A 22,421-nucleotide genomic window follows, 5' to 3' on the forward strand; every position below is an offset into this window, starting at 1 on the left:
ATGTTAATAGAAAAGTAAATGTTATAAACATATATACGCGTCGCAATATTACATCGTTGAAGTCCTCGCCTATTTCAAAAGCACGTAACACACTTTTGAAGATTAATGAAATTGTAAAAAAAAAAAACAAATAAAACCAATGCGAATTTTGAAAATGCTCTTCAAATAACTGTGTTACATTAAATTCGAAGCTCAAAAGCTATATAGTGCTCCAATGCAAAATTCAGCGCCTTTGTAGCTTTCATTCCAATGCTAAGTATGATAACTACTTTAAACCATGGTATTTAATTTTAAATTGCGAAGAATATAAAGCAGTTACTGTTTCCCTTGATTATATGTATAGGCAAATCACAAGCCAAATTCCATAGAAGATTCAATATAAATACGTGTCTGTACACATTCCGTAGACCAACATAGCAACATTTCAAAAGCTAAAATGATTAGTAAACAAAACCAGCGAGTCTGTCTCAGCCCCAAGTCATACAATGATTGAACCACTTACACTCGTCCGTTTCTGTAAAGTGAAAGCATGAAAGTTTGAAGGTTAGAAGCAATGGAACGAGTCATACCATACATCTACGAAATCATTCATCGCCCTATAAGTTTTTTTAAATTACCCAGCATATGTATTATTCATGTCAGATTTTAAATCAAATAAAGATAAAATAGTAGGTATAAAAATCAGTTTGCCAAATACTTTTGGAATGTAATTTATCAAAGAAAAAGCAACTTTCGAAATGTCTTACTGCCTAACAAATCTAAACTTTATAACCCAGATTTCTCAGACATTTCGTCTTCTGATTCGCAACCTATGTTGCAACAACCTCAACCTTGCAGTTTCTCATAAGATTTCATGCCATTTTATTTTAGCTAACGTTACGGTCGTAATCAATGTGAGTCATTAGATATCATAACACTAAATTGAAAGACAATAACAAATGTTTCCATGCAGTTGATTAAACCTTACATCCCTCGACAGATCACATGATGAGAAAGGAGAATGAATAAGTATCACCTTTGGTAGCCTTAGTGGCGAGTACGATGAGTGCGTCGGGATGTCCGCCGCGGACCTCGGGCCCGTCTTTGCTGGGCGCCTTGAGCAGCAGCCACGCGCTGATGTCGGTCTGCAGGATGATGTCGTCCGCGTCCGCCGGCAACGGAGAACTGTTCATTTCGGACGTCGGCGGCGGCGGCGGCGGCGGCGGCTCTATACTGCTTTCACTTCGCTAGAAAGGAAAATGCATTTCTTTTTTATCCAGCTAAACAGACAATAAGAAATGTTCAAAGAAAACCTAATTTCAATAGTGATTATTTTGTGTGAGGACGATGAATGGGATAGTTACCTGTGATGGCACGGGAGATGGCGCCGGCGGCTGGACGATGATCTCAGGCTCATCTTCAAGTGGAAATTTACCCGGCGTTGAACAATTTACCAGTGATTCGTCACAACTCTGCAATTAAAATTTGTAATCAGTTTCCCGCAATGTAGAATATGATCATATGATCGTAAAGTTTAATGATGAAAATGCACGGATTTCACCTTCAATTTTACATTGCTTAATACCAAATTTTGAATTCTTAAGAGAGGATAGCTAACTAAAACTGTCTTATTATGAAATAATACTTGCTATTTATAAAATTCTTACCAAATTATTAAAAATAGATTCGTCGGCGGAACTATTATGTGAAGAGGGCCGCGGTGACGGCGGAGGCAGAAGTTCGTTACTAGAGTTTATTTGAACCTAACAATAAAAACATTGCAAATTAATTATATTAATATTAAAAGAGAATGATTATAAAAAATACTATAAATTTAAATACATAAATGTTGATATATTCTATATATTATATATTATAGTCTTTCTTTTCATTAAAAACATATGTATAACAACATTAGTACTGTAAGCTCGTATGAATATTGATACCTGTTTATTTTTGTTGACTTTAGGCGGAAGCGCAGGCGGTGGCTCTACTAGAGGTAATGAACACGCCAGCATACTTTCATCTGAACCACTGGAATAAATTATCAAAAAATATAGATAAATATAATTTTGATTATGTAAAGTAATTACCTATATGTTATTTGAAATCACTGATTCTTAATGAATCCTAACAGAAAATAAATATTATTACATGTGTACATACTTATTAAATGCTAGATACCAACCTCAGTGGCGGCGCGCCAAAATGTTGCACGGTAAATGACTGCGCAATAGAACGTTGAACGTGCCTTTGCATGCTCACTGCTCCGGCGCCTGTATGTTGCCCACTATCGAAACAAAATAAAAATACGATCATTCAAAGAAGAAACATAAGTTAGAAGTAGGTATTTAATATGGTAAATGGCCGCGCAAAGGCGGATTTACCGCAAAAGCAAATCTACTTTATGACACGTATTTTTGGGAACACTGCCAGCATTAGTTAGATCAATCGATTTAACTTATGCAAACAAAAAGCGCGTGTACACTATACAATCCTGTTAGGCATATTAAATTTACGATGTTCATCGTAAATAGCAAGGTCAATGCAATACGTATTTTAATTTGGTTTGAATTTAAAATTATAATTGCTTTGCAAATAAGAGAACAAGTTTTAACTTTGGTTAATTAGTGTTAATTTGATTGTAATCTTTGTCTGTTTGTTATCAGATGTTATTAATCTATTAAACACGTAAATATAAAATGATGCATTTAAATAACTCTAACACTATTACATTTTGTAATAAGAATATTTTATTATAAAAATAGTCTTTGTCGTTTACAATAAAATAATCTTTCTTACCATCCCAAGTTGTAGGTGTGAATGGAATGGCGGAACAAATCGGGTGGCGCCGCGGCGTTGTTCGGCGGGTGACTGCAATTCCCGAACATCTCCATGTACGCCATTACTACACACATAAAAAGTAACCCATTGTAACCCGTGTTACCTTCAACACAACAAAACCACATTTAAACCAAAATGTACCAACTTTAAAATTCCAATGTGGTTTTGTAGAAGAATGTTCACTGTTCAGTTAGTCGACAAGACGTAAACACTATGAGGCCTTTGCGAAAATCTGCCTTCAAATCAGAATTACCAATTAACATGGAGTGTGAGCACAATGATTGTAAAGAAGCGCTAAACATTCATCTGCGGGTGATAATTACATACAACATGAGATTCCGTTGTTGTTAACTGAAAAGTGTATGTCATTAGCCAATTTACAAGACAATGCAATTTGGTAAGCAAGTGGATTATGAGCAAGTAATCTTGCTATCAAAGTAGAAATTCAAGTGATAATACATAATATACCAAACTTTACATAAGGATCGATGTAATTATAGTAGAACGAGAATACATTGTCTATGTTGGAAGCCAAGACGACCTAGTGAACCGCAGGGGCACTACCCACATTTTCTCGAAGCACTACGTCGTTTTTTCGAAACCTTATAACTTGGGTTTTGATTGTCAATATTACCTGACATATGTGACGAAATAAACGGGATGTTTGAAGCAAATAGCGACAACACTAGTCATATTAAAAACACCTTTTGAGAATCGACGATTTCACGTTTATAAAGTTCTATACTTATTTGTAATGCAAGTGACAAAGCTCACGAATTTTTTAATATAAAGCATTGCAGAATCTATTCCCAAAACTATGTATTGTGAATATCATGTATTATGAATATCTAAATGTAAGTGTACTGAAGCGTATTTACTATAAGCGTCTCATGAATCTCCAATAGTCAGTTCATGGAGTGGATTCGAAAGCCGACATGGGCAGTTCCCGGTACAATGTGGCTATCGTCTATGCACTAGAGCGCTTCATGCATCCACTCACCGCTGTACGCGACGCTTTGGAACACTGCCGCGCCGCACCGGCACAACAGATAAACATGCCGTTAAATATTTATAATCCCCACAAGATTGTTTCATTCAACGTAGAGATCCCTCACCCAACAAATCATAAACGCTCACGCAATATAACACCGAACATAAATACACATTTCTCAATCATAACTAATTTCAATCACAGGTAAATAAATAAAATAAAATCAGTATGTATTGCGACTAATTGACTTATTTTTACACATATTATTTTATCAGCATTCACATACAGTGCATAGTACATATTTTGAAATAGAAATGGTGCAACGATTAATACAGACAAGTGAAAGGATAATATTTACTCTCTCAAAGTAGAAATCCTTAAAATACGTTGTGTGGAAACCACGTGATTCGTGAAACTTCCGCAGTAATTATTTGTATTAGCTACAACAGTAGACGAAGTCATCATGCATGTCCATCCCTAATCAATAATTATCCAAACCAATGCATTTATGCACAAAATGCACATTACTTACAAATCTCTAAAATAATAATGAATATATTAATTTAGATAAATATATTTATTATTATTTTAGGGATTATTTTCGATTAGGGACTGTTTTCGAATATCACATTTTTAACATCGCTTATGTACAAAACGCAACAGTAATACGTAAATGTATGTACCAGCAAGCTTAACGCTTATAATTCTTCATATTATTTTCTAAATGTGTAGTAAAAGTAGAGTAAGGTATACTGACTGTGTTTTTTCTTGAGCGGCAGAGGCGGCGGGCGCGGGGGATTGTGGTCCGCCAGCGTGTGTGGCCGCGTTTCTCCGTGTACTGAACACAGTGGACTTTGTCTGGAATATATTCATCAATTGTTAATTTTTTTATTAATAAACGAGTAAACATTTTACATTTTAAATAAAATCGTAGTAAAATATGTTATACATATATGCATTAAAATAAAATAGTAATTTTAAAAGGAAAAATTTAAGATCTGATTATCAAAACCTAAATTATTATTTTAACGATAGAGAAGGAATTTATAACAGAACTAGCTGCGCCCCGGGGCTTCGCTCCCGTGGGAATTCCGAGATAAAAAATACCCTATGTGTTATTCCAGGTTATATTCTACCAGTGTATTGATAAACATTTCATAACAATGCGTCCAGTATATTTTGCGTGCAAAAGTAACAAACATACATACACATATACATACATCCTCACAAACTTCGCATTTATAAAATTAGTAGGATTCATTCAAAATGTAAGAACAAGGTTCTTGTCGGTTATATATAGTTAGTTAAGATAAGGTAAAAAAAAGTAAATAATGCCATAGGCGCAGCTAGTGAAGTATAACTACCAGTAGGTTAGGTAGTGCCGACCTGATCTCGACGTTAGGGAAGTGCTGCTGCAGCTCGGCGCGCACGTTGCGGCGCTTCACCGGCAGCTCGGGCGGCGTCTCGCTCTCCTCCGACGTCGCGCGCGCCACTCTGCGACACCGCACCGCACGGTTACTGATCGATACCGAACTCTACGGAGATTGCCGCAGCGGCCGTGCCCGAATGTTTGTTACCATTTATTTGATGCTAACGCTCGTGTTTCAGTGGAATATACCTATTACATGATTCTATTCATATGTCCATAAATGGTTTGAGCATGTAATGAGAAGCACGAGAGACGCTCTTAACAAAAAGGTGATGAATATTAATGTGATTGGAGATGAAAATACAGAAAAAAGATGAAAGGAGACTTTTAAGAATAATATGAGTCGCAAAAGTGAATGAAAGAATGATAGTGGAGATGGTGAAAGTGACGAATGGTTTTCTTGACCTTACAAAATACTATTTAAAATGGTTTTAAAATAAGTACTGATTTGCGAAAACTTTTGCGAATCGGTCATTAATTTGTTGGTTGAAATCGAAACGGTTTTCAAAAAGCTGTGAAACATCCGAGTCTGTTCGTAATTTAATATTCATACAGCAAGTCATCGTGTTAATATTTTACCAAAAGGCTTGTACAGCAAAATATCTATACTCTGAATTTTTCTCGTGTTAGAGACGCCCTTGCAATAAAGAAATGTGAATAAATTATACGCAATTTTGTTATTATAAAAACATGCAAAAGTATAGGGCCTAAATTTTAGGTAGATATATATTGTTACATGAAATCGAAAACAATATGGTGCAGATAGACAAAAAGTATAGACAAGTATCACAAATTTTCTTTCATTTCATTAGACACAGACAAGTAATATTAAGAAATTATATATATCTTGTCTCTGTCTAACAGAAGATCGGTGACAAAAATAAAGGAAGCGTGGCAAGACAGAAGAGAACACTCACTTTGAAGAATGGTGCGTGGTTACACTGTTCATATTGATCATATTCATGCGGCTCTCAAAGCTTTGCAGTGTGCACTTCATTTCGTTCACACTGTCTGTACTGTCGAAAAAACGACTGCAAAAACAATAACAGGAAGCATGAAACAACAAAGAACTTCAGTTTACCAGCATGGAAAGACAACTGATCACTGAATAGACTTGTCGATAATTTTTAATGATTTCTATATTTATTGCTAATAAATTATTAAAAATGTATTGGTGGCGCTGTGGGCGAGTATGTGCTGCTGTTTGCGAAGCACACACGACCTAACGTCATTTTGTCATTTCATATTATTTTGAATGTCTTACATCGATAAGACAACCAATGCAAAAAAGAGTTGTATTCGTAAAGTTTAACTATTCAAAAATAACAACATTTAATTGTCCAGTTGTCGATTCACACTATGCGAATTCCTCGAAGAAATAAGATGAAATAAACCATAGGCAAGAAACATTAAAATTAATTAAAACAGTCATACACGCTGAAAAATGTAATCTTTTAGAAAATCTACAATAATATTTTATGAATAAAGCTCAAGTTATTTTCGGCGTGGTCGACTTAATAATAGGTGATCATAGTGAGAGAATTTAGAATCATGACAAAATAAACACAAAGAAAAACTATATTTTACCTGTCTGAATGACTGGAGTAGTGATGCGACGAGAATGAGGATGTAAAATTCTGTTCAGTCGTTATTTCTGTGTGACCGACCGACACGAAGCCAGATTCATTTGAGAAACTGAAATACATTGCCATTTTTATGGAAATGATATATAAGGATGATTTAATAGTTTAAACAAGGAACTAAGCTATAATATTTACAAATAATTCATTAGTGTCGTAGAAAAAAGCACACAAAAACTTCGGAGTTTCGTTTTTATCGTATTTATAAAAGTACAGTAATATATTAATACAACATACTCATGCGAAGACTACCATCGATGCATTGATAATGCATCATATACATGCACTGATAAAAATATCCAGATTGATATTGAAATTACCAAATTATTCATAACTTTTAAATAATTACGCTCGAAATGTGCGTGACATCACTTCAAAACTCTAGGTCCTAAACTTCATCAATACAAAAGTTACCACATTATTAAAATATGCTTTGTCCCAATTTCACTCAACAATATTTGACACAGAACGAGACAAAACATATTTAGATAAAAAGGTGTTATTCAATATCAAGCAGTAATATATAGATAAATGAAGATCGCCGTCACAGGCGCCATAGCGAAAATGAGGCAGAAAATCTTACTCAAATTTTTCGGAGTACTCCGAAATACTTTGGACAGCTTTTAGCTTTGACATAAATTCAATCAGCTCACATGTAAATGTCAAATGAAATGAAACACACTTGAAATTGCATACTCCATACATTTTTTTAAAATAATATAATATTATCTTCAAGTAGCGCTGTATCCTGTAGTTTGACATATCATTTATTCTACAATGTACGTACGTGTAACAATAATACATTAGTAGCAAACAAAAAACAAACACATCGCATACATACTGGTAGACATACCGATTGTGGTTGGCGTGCGCGTGCGCCGCGTCCGGCGCGTCCAGCGACACGCGCGCGTCGCCCGCGCAGCTGCACAGACCTGACCACACACAATCACATTTCAATTGAAATCATACAAATATAATTCCATCACTATCTCCATTATCAAAACAAAATGCCGCGTCTGTCTTAACTTGCTATACCTAAAAGTATTGATGTATTATTTCGAAAGGAATTATTCATAAAAAAGACAAAGCATTCTTTAAGAATGGTCGACTTACGAAGAAGGACATAGGTATCAACGAAAGGATGCCTTAACGGGTGTACACGGTATACATTCCCAGATAGGCAAACACAATAGTAAATAGCATTAGAATAGTTACCAATAATATCATTAGTGGTGGTAGTGAACACGTGATCGTGGTTGTTCGCCTCCTGCCCGCTGCGATCTTCGTCATTGGATACATTTAGCATAGAGTCCAATGACCCGCTACTGTGGGACTGCAGTGATAGCCTAGAACATATTATACAATTAATATAAATACTTACACTAGGCGTTTTCTTTTCGGTTGTTTCCTCAACCGTTAAAAGCTGGAGCCCTAAATCCGCTTTCCTACTTTTACTTGTTCACATCTCCTCATCGCTCATAACCTCTTTGGCGAAATCACGCCACCAAATATTGCGTTAGATCAATTTGCCGGGACCAGGTAGACTTCATTGGCACAAATAAAAGTACACTAACAAGTCTATAACTCTTGCTTTTTTATTAACTTAAAAGTTAGTTAGGATACAGATTATTTGATCAACACGAAACGTAATCCGTCACGATTTCGTGTATCAGGTGAAGAAACGCCGGACTAAAGCTATATTTGCTAAAATTAATATTAATGTGATAATTATTCAAATTAATATTATTTCCCAAGCATATTACATGTCGTCGATATGTAAAAGTCTGATCGAATCGGGGAAATGAATATTAACATTAATTACACCAGTAAACTAATATGCAAAATTAATGTAAGTGTCACATGATGAAAATTAATGCATATATTTATATGATAGCTCCCTCTTTGCATACAATTTATAGGTACCGGTCTAACATAGTTCAAGGCTTAACGATATCTTAATATACCAAAGATGTTTATTTATTAATACTAATGTCACAATAAATTGCCGAAATTTCTGTTCACTGCTTTAAAATCTAAGCAGGCACTGGGCTTAAACCATTAATGGTTGAAGCAGCAACCAGGGAATCGCTCACGAAAAAAGATCATACAAGAAGTAGACATTTAATTTCTCTCTTGTTAATAAATAGAAGATAACGAACAAAAGTTCTTATATACTATATGTATTCTTATAGATACTAATAATATAAATGCGAAAGTTTGTGAGGAGGTATGTGTGTACGTTACTCTTTCATGCAACATCTGCTGGGGGCGTAAAGCCCCGAGGCGCAGCTAGTTATAATAATAACTTACCTATCAATAGACAAGGCTAGGAGGGAGTTGTCGTTTGCAGATTTGCGCTTCGGCGGTAGCGGAGGGGCCAACTCGATTTTCCTGTAACATAAACACTCTCACTTACTATGTGAAAACATAAATGTTTTATGGTAATTGCATGGAAATAGAAAGCTGCAACTTATTATACGTGATTTCTCTTATCTTGTATTACAACGTAGAGTGCTATATTCAAAAGTAATAAATAGAAAATTTGCAAAAGCATCAAGCATGTAGTGCGTATGCGACTACTTGCTACTAGATGGCGGTAGTCGTGAAGTCATAATTTTAAGCGACTTGAATGAAATCTTAGCAATAACACACTGTATAAGCAAGCAATATTTGTCATTTGTCGGTGAATCCTCACCGATTAGGCCTGGCGGGTTTAGGCGGCGGCGTGTCCGGCGCATCGAGCACGGACTCCGAGGAGTGCGAGGCGCGGACGCCAGGCTCTGCCGCGCTTTCCCCCGTCAGCAGGGAACGCTCCTTCGGCGTCAGCGGAATATCTGAATAACAACACATGACTTTTTAAGTCTGAGCTATATTTCAAAGAAATAATTTACAGTAAACTCCCAAGTAAATTTTAAATAGATAGTAAATATTCCAGTAAATATACGATTGCAATAAGAAAATTTCATAACATGTTCATATGATATGATGTTATCAAGTAATCAGCAAAAGTAAAATAAATAGGATAGATAAAGCTGAAAACAATGCATAGTTGTCTAATTTTCCTTGAATGACGTAGTAAGTTATTGTATGTTAAATAATTTTTATACATCAGCTTCCTTATTAAACTGATTTGCAATTCAACTATTCAAAACATAAATTTAAAATTGTCATCCACAGAAACTGTGGTGTGATAACAGTAAAAAACATATCACTACATAGTATAAAATAAAGTCGCCCATGCATCCGCCTATTTCTAAGCTTCTTCTTTTTAACCACGCAACAAATTATTCCTGAAGGATTATAGATCTCGTGCGACGCCGGGCCAGTTCGCTAGTAAAAGATACATTACTGGCAAAGTAAAAACCTGGTAGAGAATTCCTTTGTGTGGACGCTCGGGGCGACACTAGAGCGGGTCGCGGGGAGAGGGCGGGCCTGGTCATGTGTTGCTGCGCGAGCGAGGCGACCTCCTCCACGGCGGCCGTCACCGCCTTCACCACGGGGCCCACGTGCTCGGGCGACAGCGCCGGCGCCGCCGCGTCCAGCTCCTCGTGCCCCGACTCCGCCCGGAGGCTCATCGCCGTGATCTCGTCGCACAGCCGGATCAGCATCGCCAGCGCTGTGCACAACCGCTTCACGGCGCTAGTCAGCTGCGGCGACCGCCCGCAGTAAGGCTTTATCGCTACAAATCAATGCGCAGTCATTATTAATTATTATACTAAAGTTAAATAAAGTAAATATAGACCTTTACTCGAAAGTTACGATAACTTCTGTTATACTCGTTAATCAAACATGCATTTTCCCATACAAATTATATTACAATACGAAGTAAATTCCCAAGGTCTTACATTTAATAAATTTAATTTTAATACGTAATAAACACTATTTTATTTACCTTTGTGAATATTTGCAATCGATTCGAATACAATGGTTCCATTGTCGGGGAGCATTTCAAGTATCCTCTTCGTAATAACATCTGAAAAGTGTTTCAGTCCAACTGTAACCTGCGAAATTAAAAAGAACCGTATTATTACCACAAAAGATACAATTTGCCGGATGAATAGTCATGGTAAAGACAAATAAAAAATGTAAAGCATTGACAGACCTCCTTGACTAGCCGTTCCAGTTCTTTGGCAGGCGTGATTTCCCCCTCCTCGGCTGTGACGGATTTCGCTCCCATATTCCGAAGCTTCGGGCTAAGTGGAGAATGTGATCTGTAAAATAAGAAAAATTAACAATAAGTAACAATTTATTACGCAAAATATAGTAACTTGCAACATTAAAATATGTATTAAACATTTTTACGAGTGGCTCAAGTTCCTACTTTTTGAGGTTATATATAGTTAACAAACAAACATTCAACAGATTTTTCTCAAGACTAATCAAGTAGCGATAACAGTAAAATTATATCAATTTAAACGGATTTTCATTTTACATAAGGAAGACCATTGCAATGGGTTATTATAATAAATGAAATATACTGCCTATTACATTACTATTTCCCTCAATAAAGAAAATAGTAGCTCTTTCGAACAATTTAAATATGCTAATAAATCATAAATTCTATATGAAAAAATGTATTGCATCATTTTATATAACAACAACGCCAATACTTATTGAAATTTCATGCTTAATTTTAACTTTATAGAATACTCTATAAAAATATTGTTGCTATTCAGATCGCAGTGAGTATTTACTGTGTAGCTTATGATTAATTATTACATAAATTAAAGATCATTAAAAATGACACTGCATGGAATGTGTTGCGAAATAGACTGCTTTGTATGCATGCCCACATAGCACCACGAATAACAAGTAATGATGCTAATTTTGACATTCAAGTAGAAGGTCCCGGTTTATTTTATTACGTGCGATGCGATCAATCAAAAAATACCTAATCAAAATAATAAAAACACATTAAACTCTTGTTGACCCAATCACAGTCATTATCTACCAGGCTGACTGCGAGCGTGACGACAATATTGAGAAATGGTCATTAAGGTGAAAATATAGCCGTAGTAGTTAGAAATCTCTTCCCTTGATTACATATTTCAAACTGTTTTACTTGAACCAGGTTAATAAAAAGATAATAGTGCATTCCGACAAATTGCGTTACGGGTACCTGACTACTATAAAAAACATGAAGGTTTAAGAATCTGTACACATTATATATTTAACCGGTGTACAGTTACAGCTACAAACCATGATGAATGCCAGCTAAATTGATTTTATGTAATGACAGTGTGTATAACTCTTTGTCACGATTTCTCGCTAATGTTGATATCAGTGTTGTTATAGGCAAGTTCTAAAGTGGGCACGAAATAAAAAGGAAATTATGTAAACTGGGTAAAAGCATTGCACCTTGACGAATGAACTGGAATGTACTTTATTTATCAGACAAATCGTACCGTGCTCCATTGTTGGCAAATCTCAGCTGCAGTTTATTTGTACGTTTATTAAACCAATCACCGACGGGCGAGCGAGGAGCGTTCGACATTTAGGACCGCCTGAGCCCGCTACTACACCGTAAAGAACACTCGAGCACACTAATTTGGCGGTCGTTTCACACAGCCACTACTTTCAAGTCAACTATGATAAAAACTAGCGTCCACTGCGCGTACAATAAAAATCAATTCAGTCACGCTGTCAGTCCGGGCGCGGACATTAAAATGTAATCACTTAACATTGCACGCACAAAACTAATGAGATTTCAGCAGACAAGCACCAATGAGTGCGACGGTCGCGGGTCGTACGCGTGACTCATAAAAGTTTAATGCAGAGTCTACATAAACGGTGCACTGTCCATACCAATACTTTTGTTCACACAAAGTTTGTGCGAGACTACACACGCATGACCGATAGATACTAAGTGAACCTGAACGTGACTATTATTTTATAACTTTTAAGAATTTTAGATAAACAACCATAACATAATAGCATTGTTCTTGGCCTAGTGCTGAGATAAAACTGTTAAAACGAGGCACTTTCTTATGTCGCATCGCTGTCAGTCGAGATAACCGAGTTATGTATTTATCACTGCAGATAAGAAACAATACAATTTGTAGATTTCATCGCAATGTACACAATCTGATAGCCAACACTGATATATTTAAGATAATAGATGATACTGTAAAAAATATTTTTAGAAAAAATTTAATAATTTCTTTAGTTGTCATGTTTACAAAGCTCTTCAACAGATAATTTTATCGTAAAAAAAAAAAAAAACAATTATAAAACACAAATTACAAAAGCATATCAACACAACCTCCTAACGCAAAACGGCATATAGGTGAATAACAACTCATTTGTAGAAAAAGAAAATACAAAGTCGAACGATATGTTGTTACCAAGAAACGACAAATAGTTTTTTCGTGGAGATAATTTTAAAAAATAAAAAAGCCAGTGAAATTGTATTTTTGAATGACTGCCCAATAAAAAGATAAAGAGTGTTATGTTTTCAACATTTGTGGCCGTAACTTGTGGCCTCTTGTAATGGCCAGTACAAAAGTAGGCGACAACCGAATGTAGTACTTTTACGGGGTCTCTCGTTTTATACCCGGCAGTCATCGTTTTTTATTTAAAATTTTTAAAACTTATGTTATTAATTTAGACAGCACGGGTAAATATCGCCTCCTAGGAAAAGCCAACGACTTTCAAATCTATTAGACATGATTCATTCTACATATTTAAATTCTATATATATGTACTATGCTACGAATGACCTCAACGAGGTCCACAACAAACAATAAGCGTGACCACATCTGGTCTTATTATATTGTAAATGTTTCAGATTTAGATAAGCAAAAAAGATATATATTTTACCTGAGAGCCGATGAGAGGTGTGGTGGGTGGTGTGCCTGTGCTGGCGATCTCATGTTGGAGATGCGTTCCAGCAGGTCGTCCTTGAAAGAGCGAGCGCGGCGCGCCAGTTTGTTGGCGCCCCGCAATGAGCCACGGTGCCCCGACCCTGGCTCCCCACAAGCCTCGTCTGCAATCAATTGACTCATTACAATCATGCTCGCATCAGATAAATGGGGCAGTAATAAGTATTACCTACTTCATAATGTTACAACGCAAAAATGATTATTCAGATTGGCATCAATAATGCTTTTTCACTTATCACGTTAATAAACTTTGACATTATGATTGGATATATGCCGCCTAAAATTAAATTTTATAAGCTCTAGAGCATAGGTATAATTTTAGGAATAATTTTTTACTCGAGCTTAATAAAGTCTCATTCAAAAGCAACATGTTATACCTATATAGTAAACAAGTAATATCTTCGTCTAATTAGCTTGCCTATCTTGGCTAATTATTCAATTAGCCAAGATGAATAAACAGGCTCGTACATCCACGAATATTAGAATGCTTATTTATAATATTGTTCGACAATCGAAGTCAATACTCTCTCGCTTTACTGTCGAGATGTACCTATATTTTAATACTTCGACAGGTTATCCACAGTTGCACCGTCTTGGTATAGTAGATATAATCCACTATATAAAAACATAAAGTAAATAGGTATTAATGATTAAATCATATCGAAGGACATTAGGTTAAATGGTCTGTGGACATAATATATGTCCTGGAACTTGCAAATTCACTAAAAGATACTTAATAGTATGTATAGACCTACAGTTATTTGTGTTTTAATATTATTTGCATACGTTATCATGACGTGTAATATTTATGCTGTCCATATTAGACAAACCACTTCGAATTCTTCATACGATGTGCTAATATGAGCAAGGTCGTAGTAGGTACCTACATTATGAAGCATTTGATGACGTAAAGAAACTTTGTATGATTAATTATAATGTAAAAGTGGAATTTATTTGCAGAAAATCTATTTTCACATAACTGCCTAATATGGCCTCATATCATTATGCGACTTAATTAATAATAGGCATTACTCTTAACCATAAATTGACAACGTTGATATTTAATTAATCAACAATAATGCACCATTAGATTAGAATATAGAACAGTACAATAATTATTCCCATTTATTCCATGCTGCCATAAGTGTTCAAGTAGATTATTTTTTATACACTTTATTGCTGTCAAGTTTTGTTAAATCTTATTTAATAACTCAATAAAATCGGAAAAGTGAACACGAAATCCATATAAGGCCGTGACCATCAAAACCAGTTATGTTTCTTATGTATTAAATCAGTGTATAAGTATAGCAATTGATGTACTTTGCCAGGGTTACGAGCTACAGTGACAAATGCAGATCTATGCTACGCAGCTTTATAACATAATGCAAGAATAGAGAGATAAAAATTAATGTCATGTGTCAATTTATTTTTATTTTTTGTTGGTCTATGGTCAAAGCCCAACAATAAGTTAAAATTATACCTCAAACAAATATTGTAAGCACCCGCGAAGACAACAATAGGTTTAACTACTAACAACGAAGTCAAACTGCACTGAGGTTACTAAAGTGACTGACTGTTCGTTTCCTAGGGGAGCACCATTGGTACAACACGGGTTTATCACTGTGATGACGTTTAAGTTTATAAATAAACGAGAAGGCGACAGGAGGACGCGTACGAAGCCCCGGCCTGACTGAACGTGAGCGTCGCTTGGTCGCCAGTCCTCGCTCGCATCCCAAGTCCGAGTGCCTGTGCGTCATAACTCATAAGGCTCTTCACACATCGGCCATGTTCGTGGCCAGCAGATGTAGGTATACATTGCCTAGTTTTTCCTTGAGTTGATATAAAGCTCACATTAAGATTAAGCAATGTACGTCGACCGTAATGATAGCCGATAGTGATGTGCTGCCGAAACACACTCATCAAAAACACGCTTGTTATACAATCCCTACTTGGCATTCAGTGCTGGCACCAGGTAGTCCTGTGTCCTGTCATATCTAATCGTCACTTTATAAGGCCAGTGGTTACGTAGCAGCACCGCGTAGCAGCCAGATAAGTGAAGATGATTTAATTCCTACCTAAAAGTGTATTTTTAATAGCTTTTGCCCGCGGTTGCGCCCGCGCTTATTTTGTGCGTTCCCTCATAACTTATTATATATCTCGGGCTCTAAGCAACATATCGCGTTGAAACCTATACTCACCAGATTTTAAGTTAGGCTATCCGCTATACAACTGTGCAAACCGCAATTTTTTTTCCTATGTACAGACATAGCCCACTTACAGTTTTATTACATGTATAGATAATGTTTATGTAATTTCGTTGTGAGGGTTTGTTAGGATAATAATAATCGTATTTCATCTTATGCATATGTTTTAGTGAACTAGAGCATGAACGCGGCATTTCAAAATTAACAATGTTGTTTCGTTCTGCCGTTGTGGGATGCTGCAACAATAATAAGTAAAAATAGAACCAGATACAAAATGAAAGTTAAATTAATTAAAAGCATGACGAAATCTCGATTATACCATATCAAGCATTTTTTGTGAAAAAGTGAAAGTTATATATTAAAGGTAACTGGTTTATTTCTAAGACTGAATATAATTGTTAATTGTAGGCTCTACAGATCGGTTCTATATACCCTAGGTATTGAAAAGACATCACATGGACATTTTGAAAAAATATTTTAATACCATGCATGTGTAAGAGTTATTAGCTAGAACGCATAACAAAAAAATAAAACAGTTCATCAGCTAAAATACCAGCCAGATTCTCAATTCTACAATTACGAACTGCAACTATTAACATGATAAGAAAGATAAGGATCTACTATGAGATGCTAGTAAGATATTACTCAACATATTTTTTAAGCGGCCTTAACATTATCGTAACAATGGACACAATGGTACATTGCGATTCCCGCGTCTCTTACGGCTTGTTATACAATAACAACTAGTTCATTAGATGCACTGGCTGCACAAAACGCAACGACTCACGAATCAGGAAGAAAAACCGAAAGCTCTCCAGCATTCTCTTCCGTCTCGTTTGTGGAAATAGAACGAATATCTGGTTGCCGTCAACTTTCAATTTTGCAATATGACAATGAAACATGTTCTCAAGTTTCAGTATATAACTAATAGGAATTGAAATCACGTTACTATTTTGTAATAGAAAGATTGATATTAATTTGAATAATTGAATTATTGCATTTATGAATTCAATTGATAATTGAATTGTTACATTAATGAGCTTCATGTTCTTTAATTCAATAAGAAGAATGCGGTGTTGTTTCATACTTAATTATTATAGATTAATAGACATTTTATAACATACCGTATCCATTTTCGTTGCTAATTTTGCGATATACGCCAACACCTGGAGCTAACGTGCCTCTCGAAATATACCGTTGACCTGCTCTCCTTTGAGCATCAACCACTGAATAATTCTTGGTATCTTCTTTATATGTTACTGACAATCCCTCAACTGAAGGTGAAACATAATATTTGAGTTGACCCTCGTCAGTCAAATTTTGAAGGCTTAAACCATTTCTAATTCTTTCTTTAAATGAATCATTCCTATTCAAACTTTTACAATTTAAGTTATCATAACTTTTACACGAAGATAGCGGTAAATTGTTATTTCTCAAATCATAGTGCTTATTATTATTGTATACGGTGACCCGAGGACAATGGTCAATTATTATATCAGGAGTCTTTTGCTTTATTGCATTTGACGGAGGTTGTATGCGTTGGGCTGAAAAGGATGTGTCGAGTTTATGGCGGTGCTTAATATTTTTTATGTTGCGTTTTATGACAGAAGTCCCTCTCTCTTCAAGGGCATGTATCACATCCTTTGACTCCAGAAAACTTAAAGGATTTAATCCACTTTTATATACATGGTAACTTCTCTTGTTTCTACGCTGATTTTGATTATCATGATGTATAAAACTTTCATCGTAGTGAGGCATTTTAATTTTTAATTAATTTATCTTTCTTCATAATTGCTCATGGTGATGTATTTTCTTTCTACTCAATGTCCCACGTTTAGGATGGCTATTGACATTGGCCTATTCCGCTACATTGCCGCACAGACGAAAGGAGGGCCCTGTAGAAATCGTTGAAAGTTGCCAGTATACACGATTTCACTGATGATCAAGAAATCTACACGGATAAAGCAGATTTAGAAATAGCTTGATTCACGAGGAAAGCACAATTAGATCATTATTATTTACGGTGTACATAGCAACGATGCCCGAAATGTGCGCATCACGCGCCTCTGCTAAATGACGACTGCTATCCAACCGAGCTTGCTCCGTCAACCTTGGCAGTACTAATTCGACCCCAATAAAATAACTGCGACCAAATATATAACACACGTCAATAATCGTGTATGGGTCACGTTCCAAAAAGATTGCGTGGTTCGTCTAGCCAACACAAATTGAACATCAGGATGCAACCAGCGCACACCTGTGACTTTATATCAAAACATTGAAATTCTATGTACATACATAGATACACATTGTGTAAGTTCTTGTAAGTCACGAATGTATACAAACGAAAGTTACGAAATCAAATTTCAATAAACATTTACGCTAGGGTGAAATTTGTTGGGCGAGGCGACAGTTCAAGACTTTCTCTAAGAAACCACTGCACAGATCACCATTCACCTCATTTTTGCTATTTAATAAAATATTTTTTCTGAGTATTTATTGCAACTAAATTTACGATTTTGGCACTGAGACACCACACACTGAATAACCAAAACATAACGTTGACGTCTATAGCGAGAGTTGGAGAAGCATCAAACTTAGGAAACGCGCCAGATCTAAAAATAGTTTTAAAAAAATCACAACACGATTTAAATATTTAGCGCATTAAAATAGGTTCAAACTCTGCATTGCATACTATCGAGACAGACAGAGTAACGATCGGGCGCACTCGCGGAGGTTTTCGCGATTCGTGCTTACAGGTGCAGCCCTCGACAGAGGCGCGGCGGCACTGGCCTGACACACGACGCCGACGACGCTGTTGCGCCTCGACGAGAGTGAAAGTGCAGGCTCCGCCGCGCATCTCCGGGCAACGTCTGCACCCGCGCACACCTGTCTACCAATGACCGATTCTAAGCTAATGTGAGATCATTACCTAACAGCCATAACCTCTTCCTACTCGGTATAAAATTACAGTGCTTCAAAGCATAATAGCCATTAGTGACGAAACTGAAACATATCGGTATGTTATGTACAAAGCCACATCATACTTAGTTTGCTATATTAAGTTACATGACTAAGTATAATGAAAGAAATAATTATTAAAGAAATACAAACAGTATGTAGGTACTTCAGAATCTCCTGAAAATTGTCTTTCTCAACATGCCATGCATGTTTAATTTTCAACAACTGCAGTTTAAAACTAAACCCTGACGATTGAAATGAGATCTATGGAAGGAAGATGATTCCATTGTTATTAAAACAATGCATTTTTATTTCTAGCATAATGGATGTGCTTAATTCCATCTTGATAAACTGAATCTGTAAAGGAGGCTATTAGGAACACATTCTACTTCAATCATACCAATAGATACAGTAGTATTGCTTACAAATTACAGAAAAATATATTAATAAATTATTATTTTTAAAGGAGCTTCCTAAACTGAACCAATGGGAATAGGTAATTATTTTTGAAATCTCGTTAGAAAATCATATTTAACCTTTCAGTTCTCACAAAAGGGTTGGATGTTTCGTCCTAGAGTAAGCGTATAATGTTAACAACCACCACCAGTTAAAAATAATATTCCCTTCGATCTGTACATTATGATAATTTTCTGGTTTTTAAACAGTCAGCATATAGTATTTTTTAATGATCGTGCTGGCGATAAAATGCTGCGTTTACACATGAGAATGAACCAGTATAGTGCAATCAAATCTTTACACGTCAAGTGCGTAACGAGCTCATTAAGTTATAATTACGGCTTTCATTATGTACAGTACAGCAAAACGTAGAATAGTAATAGCCATATTAAAAATGGAAACCTACCAAGAGGTTAGAAATTGGGAGCAGATTTATTTTTTGAAAGGTGAAAATCTATCTATATATATAAAAGCGAAAAACACTCACTCACGTATCACGAAATTTCGAAAACTACGGAGCCCATGAAGATGAAATTTGGTAGGAAGGTAGATAGTGACTAGGAGACATCCGCTAAGAAAGGATATTTCGAAATTCCATCCCTAAAGATTTTTTTCATTTTTTAAGTAAGACAAATGAAATTTTTAATTTAAATTTGTTATTGGTAAAACATAATAATGCACTAATTAGATTATGAAAATTACATCCCTATGGGGGGTGAAATAAGGGTTGCAAGTTTGTATGAAACAAAAATACGAATTTGAATCATAGTAATAAATAAATTTTACAAGCAATCTTAGATACGCGATATAATAATAACTGAAATTTTACTTCGATTCATATTAAGAAATGAAAGCCGCGGGAAAAAGCTAATAGGATATAAAATTATTAATAGATAAGATTAATGGTTAATTGGGTATATATGTCTGTAAAAGATTATTAATATGAATATTGATATATGTATGTTTCGCTATAACAGAAAAATTGCGATCATTAACTATGTAACTCCTAACAGATATTACAGCAAAGCGCCGCTATCAACAAGCGAAAGGAAATTTTGAAATACATAAGTATGTATGTACATATATATTAACATAACTACCAAAACACAGCATTAGAAGTAATTTTTGAACGACTAATTAAAACTTGATTACAGATTTTACCATACACCAAGACATTACCCATTTTAATTTAAAAATGAGTTTGCTCATTAGCAACATTCTACAAATTCTGTTATCTAGGTAGGTATGTCGCACTAGTACTTTTAAAGTCAAGAGTGTTAGATTTTCACATCTTAGAAGTGTGCTAGATCTGTGTCACTTGACCATTAGTAGCTTTACCAGGGCTGCGTGCAATGGCATCCATGAATTGATAAATAACTACACCTTAGCACGCAACAGGCAAATATCAAGCCAAATTATATAAATTAAGTAGCATTGATCCAAAATAAAAAAATGTACCTATGAAGTGGCAGGCAGCTATTTTTAATTTTGTCTTGCTTATAATATTATAAACAATGATGTTTTGTACTTACATAATTATAACAAACTTTGATGACATGGAAATAAGGACAGTTAATTACAAATACCTACACAATATTTAATTTCAATTGGAGTAGGAGTATGTCAAAAACGGCAAATTCTTTGACGAATCAGTAAGCCATCTCATTTGACGACCATGATATTAGCAAGTCACGACACAAGAGTCTATAGAACTTTCAATAATTACAAGCCCGGAAGAACTCAAATCCGTACGGTATTGGCCACTTGAAATCAAGCTAGCGGTGATTGTTTAAGAGAAAATTACCAACATTTTGTATTATAACCAAAAATAAAAAATGTCCATGACAGTCAGTCAGATGGAATATGAAGAAATCAACCAACAGTAATAGTAACTGCTGAGTAAATAAAAGCATTTACGAAATTAATTTTCTGTAGCTTTAGATCTGTAGATGTAACGTGGCCACCAGCTATGGGCAAAGCAGTTCACTTTCCAATAAACTAGCCCCGATCGTGATACCTAGCCTAACGGGATCATAAGCTTCCAAGCACCTTGCCCGAACGTTACACTCTGGCTGAGCACACTAACCACAGCCTCTGTAATATTACCAGACACAAACGTATTTATATTATAAATAAAAATAATCTGAGATGGACATTTAAGTTTGACTCCAATATTCAAGAATCATGATAGTGTAAAGACAATTTTCGAAATAGATACTTTACTTTAGAAAATAACGAGTAACTCGCCTGAAAAGTTTTTTGTGGAAAAATTGCGAAAGTCACCTCGTGCCCGAAGAGTTTGCTCAATATTGCGGTGACAAAGCATCCCATTACGACCACAACACGAGTCCGCAATAGGTATTAACTGTAGTACGAAACATCAACTGCAGTTTGAAAAATAACGATTGTATGAATAGCTGAAGAAAAAGTTAATGTACGTGTAATACACATACTAGCTGTGTAATATCCCAACGACAGTTTTATTCAATAGACTCTTTATAAGACATATTGAATAATATTTTATTACATAGCTCGGGAAAGAAAGTATGTGAAAATACAAGTGGAACCTGTTAATATTATAATTACGTTTGGTTGTAGTAAATAAATTTATTTCCTCTGCGGACGGTAGAGAACCGCGGAGCAGAACTTGACCAGGCAGTGAGTGATTGTGTAAGCGCTTCGTCAGTGAAAAAAACATCAACATAGCCTCTCCCAATTTTTCTCTATACACGAAACTTGATAACGAATTAATATTTGCATAAATATAGGACATTTTTGCGTTGCTTTATTACGTAATAATTTTTACAACATGAACCATACATTTCTAAAGGTTCCGCACTATAGACAGTTTTGATCTGTTCATTTGGTAATCGAGATAAATTACATACTAGAATGGCCTCAGCAATTAAATATAAGGTCATCTTAATATCAAACCTCTTAAAAACAACGACCTTCTGTCGGAAATGGATAATACCCGAATACCACCATCGAATATTGCATGATCTTAGAATTCAAGATACCTACTAAACATCGTAA

General features: G+C 35.5%; 1 protein-coding gene across 10 annotated transcripts in view; it reads right to left on the bottom strand.

Annotated features, from left to right (window-relative positions):
- C3G (C3G guanyl-nucleotide exchange factor) overlaps window positions 1-22,421 on the bottom strand; it is a 32,749-nt gene that overhangs the window by 6,421 nt on the left and 3,907 nt on the right. Inside the window, exons 1-21 of one of the 10 annotated variants that reach the window (XM_053744889.2) lie at window positions 17,093-18,807; window positions 13,703-13,868; window positions 10,986-11,094; window positions 10,776-10,884; window positions 10,248-10,562; window positions 9,579-9,717; window positions 9,194-9,274; window positions 8,099-8,229; window positions 7,725-7,815; window positions 6,831-6,938; window positions 6,161-6,274; window positions 5,201-5,308; window positions 4,572-4,672; window positions 3,824-3,847; window positions 2,782-2,887; window positions 2,168-2,269; window positions 1,926-2,013; window positions 1,647-1,742; window positions 1,344-1,451; window positions 1,016-1,226; window positions 503-514 (exon numbers count right to left, since the gene is read on the bottom strand). In XM_053744889.2, coding sequence (XP_053600864.1) covers window positions 503-514; window positions 1,016-1,226; window positions 1,344-1,451; window positions 1,647-1,742; window positions 1,926-2,013; window positions 2,168-2,269; window positions 2,782-2,887; window positions 3,824-3,847; window positions 4,572-4,672; window positions 5,201-5,308; window positions 6,161-6,274; window positions 6,831-6,938; window positions 7,725-7,815; window positions 8,099-8,229; window positions 9,194-9,274; window positions 9,579-9,717; window positions 10,248-10,562; window positions 10,776-10,884; window positions 10,986-11,094; window positions 13,703-13,868; window positions 17,093-17,726 — 2,953 coding nt within the window. In that variant the 5' untranslated portion in view covers window positions 17,727-18,807. Of the gene's footprint in view, window positions 1-502; window positions 515-1,015; window positions 1,227-1,343; window positions 1,452-1,646; window positions 1,743-1,925; window positions 2,014-2,167; window positions 2,270-2,781; window positions 2,888-3,823; window positions 3,848-4,571; window positions 4,673-5,200; window positions 5,309-6,160; window positions 6,275-6,830; window positions 6,939-7,724; window positions 7,816-8,098; window positions 8,230-9,193; window positions 9,275-9,578; window positions 9,718-10,247; window positions 10,563-10,775; window positions 10,885-10,985; window positions 11,095-12,288; window positions 12,818-13,702; window positions 13,869-17,092; window positions 18,809-22,421 lie in introns of those variants that run through there. The other 9 variants (XM_053744891.2, XM_053744890.2, XM_053744893.2 and 6 more) reach the window with 9 other exon arrangements.

This window comes from Plodia interpunctella, chromosome 5, assembly GCF_027563975.2.
Source record: "Plodia interpunctella isolate USDA-ARS_2022_Savannah chromosome 5, ilPloInte3.2, whole genome shotgun sequence".
Taxonomy (NCBI): domain Eukaryota; kingdom Metazoa; phylum Arthropoda; class Insecta; order Lepidoptera; family Pyralidae; genus Plodia; species Plodia interpunctella.